The 5,083-nt window shown below is 38.7% G+C and overlaps 1 protein-coding gene across 1 annotated transcript in view; it reads left to right on the top strand.

Moving 5' to 3' along the window:
• The first annotated feature begins 561 nt into the window (after positions 1-561).
• mnd1 (meiotic nuclear divisions 1 homolog (S. cerevisiae)) overlaps positions 562-5,083 on the top strand; it is a 19,954-nt gene continuing 15,432 nt past the window's right edge. The window contains exons 1-4 of the mRNA XM_005929253.3: positions 562-739; positions 1,222-1,287; positions 1,778-1,835; positions 4,264-4,412. Of these exons, the coding sequence (XP_005929315.1) occupies positions 737-739; positions 1,222-1,287; positions 1,778-1,835; positions 4,264-4,412 (276 nt within the window). The 5' untranslated portion in view covers positions 562-736. The remainder of the gene's footprint in view (positions 740-1,221; positions 1,288-1,777; positions 1,836-4,263; positions 4,413-5,083) is intronic.

The raw sequence follows: 5,083 nt of genomic DNA, 5'->3' as shown, positions 1-5,083 counted from the left end.
TGATAGTGCTTTTGTGTGTAATACATGTGCTGCAATAAGCTGAATTTAGATAGATATGATAAATAAAGAATGACACTAGTAATTTCAAAAATATTTGCACATCACTTTAATCTTATGGCCCCAAACAGGTTTTTAGTCTTTGGCTACAGATAAAGCCTTTAAGTCTACTCAACAAACGCCCCTTTCAGAGGAACCACCCAAGGAAAGCCAGGGTGTGGATATTTCTGACCATAGAAGGTTTTTGTTGCTCAGGGCTGTCTGCTTTGGCCTTTTATTTCATCAGACGACAGGGGGCGCTATAAAGCCATAAGCGGAAGTCAAAAAACAGTGCTCCTCCCCAATGCTGCCTTCATAAGCATTCATTATCCGGATACTGTTAGTTGGTAAAACAGGATTGAGAGAGTTAGGGGAGTGTAAAAGTAGTGCTTCAATTTAACAGTAAATATTTTGAATGCATTCAGAATTTTGGAATTATTATTTAATCTCTATCAAACAGACAGTAACTCTAAGCACACAAAAAACATCTGGTGACTATGGTGAGTTTTGAAGTTCCGTAAACGCAACATTGCTACGTCACAGCCTTCCGCGGGAAATTCGCTACTGCTGCGTCCCCGCTCTGCTTATACGTCGCCTAATCTTTCTTCTTTACATTAAAAACTTTACAACAGCCCTGTGTTACCCTCAGGTGGCAAAACGTTAATCTCAGTGGTCGTTGTTGGTGAGCTCTACATCGAAAATGGTAAGCAGAAGCGCACCTTAACCTGCTATACCTCCTGTAAAGACCACCGGCGTTTACGTAGTTGTTTGCTAACATTTGTAAGCTAGCTTATAGCTTAGATAAATAGACAGTTACTTTATTGATCCCACAAGGGAAATGATTGTGCTACAGCAGCATGTTAAAGAGTAAAAGCTTATACCCTATCGCTAACGATACTTTCACAAAGCAGCATTTACGGTAGTATTTCACATCATACATTTGGTAAACTGCTACAAACTTTACATTACCTGTCATTGGACCAGTCATACCCTTGCTAGCTGTCTATTTCATTTAGTTACTTCACAGTGAACCACTGAATATATAAGCAACTTGTTTAGATGAAAGATTTCAAGAGGTCATTCTTCTAATCTCTATTACCTTTGGCTCCTTGTTACTCGTAAATAATAAGTGTTAGTAACTCAGTGCCTCAGATATAGATTAATAACATTAACCCCCTGTTACAGTCAAAGAAGAAAGGACTAAGTCTGGAGGAGAAGAGAACTCGCATGATGGAGATTTTCTTTGACTCTGTGAGTTTTACCATCGCAGGTGACCCAGCCTCCATATCCCCACTGCTCTGCCCTACTGTGTGTCCTATTATTCATACTGGTCATTGCTGTTATGTGATTATTTTCAACCATTATACATGCGTGATGTAATACATCCCTGACTAAACATACCCCCCACCCCCAGGCAGCAGATGACGTGTTTGATTCAATGTTTAAATCCATGCACTGTAATATAGAGTTAGAAACTTGGATTTCAACATTTAAATCGGCAATAAAAAAGTGCAGAAAATGAGATACTTAAGCAGTCCTTAACATGGATAAACCACAAACTAAAATATCCAGAAAATCAATTTATTTTCTGTTTATGCAAATGTTATTTATGTTACCATCCAGAAGCAGTTCTTTGAGATGTAATAGTTTTTAAATAATTTCTTTCTCTGTGATATTATAGTTTTTATTTTGTTTGTTTGTTTTTTAAATCCTGGAACATGTTCTTGTGCTCTCTTCCCAGAAAGATGTGTTTCAGCTGAAAGACATTGAGAAGATTGCCCCAAAGTCAAAAGGCATAGGTGAGTAAAGAACAACAGTTCCAATCAGAAGGTCAGTGGTTCGATCCCTGACTCCACTAGTCTGGATGTCAAAGTGTTAGCTCATTGGAGTGTGAGTGAAAAATTTGAAGCTTCTGTGTGTCAATATTAGTCAAAGTGCTCAGGCTTAGAAAAAAAAACTGTGTGTGTGACTGGGTGAAGTCCTCTGTTATAGTAGTTCAGTTTAAAGGTTGGTTCAGACTTCACTCTATTTTTAGAAGACACTTATTTTTTCTAGACCAGACTTTCTTCTGATTTTGTTTGTATATATATATCCACTTACCAGAATAGCCTCATATTTCATCCAGCCAGATGGCTCATGAGGTGATCTTGCTGCTGTGATGTTGGTTTGTAATAAACTCAGAGGAAAAGGAAACAGCTGGAAGCAACAAACAAATCTTCAGTTACTGTTTTATCAAAATGTAGGTTCTTGTCATTTCTGATGAGTCTTGTTAAGGAAATATTTGACTATCCAGCTGTACTATAAAGTGTGTATATATATACATGAAGGTCTCACTTTGAGACTTCTTCTTAATGCGTGTGTAGTTAGTTTAGGCAGAGTGAGATGGGTCGAAAGCGGGTGTCTCACACCAAAGTGTTAGAGTTAGTGGGCTCTTCTTCTTCATTGTCGTCGTCCTCTTCTTCTTCTTCTTCTTCTTCTTCTTCTTCTTCTTCTTTTTTTTTTAAAGTGAGCTGAGCAACTCACAATGATGCACAAGAGGCATGCACAAACAGATCTTGTGCCTGACTCTGCATTAATGTTACTTCATAATCATTATGCTTAAAAATTTCCTTTTTAATAAAGTGTATAGATTGGGTTGGATCAGGTGACCCAGAATCCTCCCTTAGTTACGCTGCAGTAGGTTTAGGCTCTCCATGATGCAATTTGTGTTTCTTCTTCACTGATCTTTTTTTCCTTCATTGCGTTTACACACCACTCTGCATGTAGTCAGTAGTTATTATTATTATCTGTCTCTTTTCCACAGTGTGTCTTTTGTCCTGTTTCTTCCTGTCGAAAGGGAGTTTTTCCTTCCCACTGTCGCCAAATGCTTCCTCTTGTGTTTTCTCTGTATTATTGTAGAGTCTTTACCTTACCTTGAGGTGACCGTTGTTGTGATTTAGTGCTATATATATATAAAATTGAATTAAATTGAGTCTTGTAAGTGACCCGTAAATGTTATTAGTGCAAGACTGATATCTGAAATTATAGAAAACTGACCAGTGTGTTGGTCCAGGCATGATTAATGGAAAGGAGAATTAGAGTATGACAGAAAAAAGACAAATAGATGGAGATAATTAAATACCATAAGGACAAACAGCATCAGCGTGCACTGCACATTTATGAATTCTTAAAAACATTGTGGTGACATGCTTACAGAATTGCCATGGCAACCAGGACGGGGCTATTGCCATCTTTAGTGTGTGTAAGCAGAACCAAACCTATCAGTAGCAGAAATCATTTAGTTCAGAGGCTTTTGGAAGCTTTTGGTTCTGCAGCCCGACTTTCTGATGGTTGAGGCAAAATTTCTAATACTACAAAATTAGATTTTTAGCTGCTAAATCGTCTTGAAGAATGAAATTCTTGAGCGTGTTTGACTGAACAAAGGAGAGATTCTGTTTTGAAATGGACACAACATTAATCTAAAGAAACTGGATCTCGTTGCCATGATTAAAAGCACATGTTTCTGACCCCTGTTATTGCGTGATGGGGGGAAGGGGCAATAAGAGATTTACATTGTGGGGGACGCTTTCCTGTAGAAGGGTTGGAAATGTGACAAAAGGGGCTAGTTGAATGGGAGGGGGAAGAGCGGTAATAACATACATAGGAGTCAGAATAAGATGAAGCTGCTTGAATCTTATAGATGAAAAAAAGAGAAACGAGCACTTATGGACTTTGGTTAATTCATCCAGAGTGTTCCCTGTTTTCCATCCAATTCTTTCTGCTGCTGGGTCCACATCCTCTCAGCAGATAAGCTCTTTCAGTTAAACAGTGGAGCAAAGCGTGTAGGAGGAGCACATTTCACCGCTGACACTGTTCAAGATGTAGCTTGTGCTCTGTTACATCCTCTCATGCAGCGTTCACTCAGATCTGTATGAAACAGCCAGATAGGCTGCAGATGTGTGGGTTTGAGTTTTGTAATTTGAGCAGCATACATTTCCAGCAGTAAAAAGTGAGACCTTATGATGACTTGGCTTCTAAGTCCTCTGCAGAGTGCACTGTCAATCCCAGCATCAGATGCGTTTTATATTTACAGATATAAAGGCTACAGACTGCCTAGCTTGTACCGGCCATAAATCAGTTTTAAATCAGGAGAAAGCATCGTACCCAAATGGCATCAACTCCACGGGCGTGCAGTTGAGCGCTGGAGAAATAAACACCATGTTAATGTTTGTGCTCTGCTGATTTCAGCTCCCATGACTGTGAAGGAAGTGCTGCAGAGCCTTGTCGATGATAACATGGTGGACTGTGAGAGAGTAGGTACATCCAACTATTACTGGGCCTTTCCCAGTAAAGCCTTACACGCTCGCAACCACAAACTGGAGGAGCTGCAAAAACAGGTGAGCTCAGTCCCTTCTAGTCTGATTTCCAATTAAAGGTCGCAGCAAGCATAAGCGCCACAGCAAAAAATGAGAAGGGGTGATTTTGGTTTCACAGCATGATACTTGGGTACTTCTCCCTCGCAGTTTACAGTAATAAGGTCAACACGTGAGGTCAACAGTGCCTGGAAGACACTTCTGCTAATAGAGGGTCAAAAAAGAAATGGGAAGAAAATGCAAATGAGCTGCTGATTAAACAGGAAGCTTGTCAGAGTTTGTTTTATATCTTAGTTGTAGGTCATTCCATCTCAAATCAGCTACGTTTTAGAACTTTTTCTGCTCGACTGTCTCTGGCTTGAATACAAATCTTATGGTCCAAATATATTTGCACATATATAATGATTGTAGCTTTATATGTCTTATACATTTCAAGATATAGGTGTCTTGTTTTTTTTAATGGTCCATTGACCCACTTTCAGGCAATTTTCTTTGCACATTGAAATCTGAGGCAATTTGTGGACACAAATATCTCAAAACCAATTAAAGTCTGAAATTTTAACTCAGATATTTTTTGATGTATCTGTCCCATATCACCAATCCTGGTTCATTTAGATGGTAAGAAATAGCAATAAAAATGCCTTTTAATAGTTAGTATCACTATTATGTATGTTTTCTTTTGTCATTTAAAAAAA

The sequence above is a fragment of the Haplochromis burtoni genome, unplaced genomic scaffold (assembly GCF_018398535.1).
Source record: "Haplochromis burtoni strain Fernald_Lab_line unplaced genomic scaffold, NCSU_Asbu1 Contig_122, whole genome shotgun sequence".
Lineage (NCBI taxonomy): Eukaryota > Metazoa > Chordata > Actinopteri > Cichliformes > Cichlidae > Haplochromis > Haplochromis burtoni.
The sequence above is the reverse complement of the archived record's forward strand: the minus strand, read 5'-3'. Positions and strand labels throughout refer to the sequence as shown.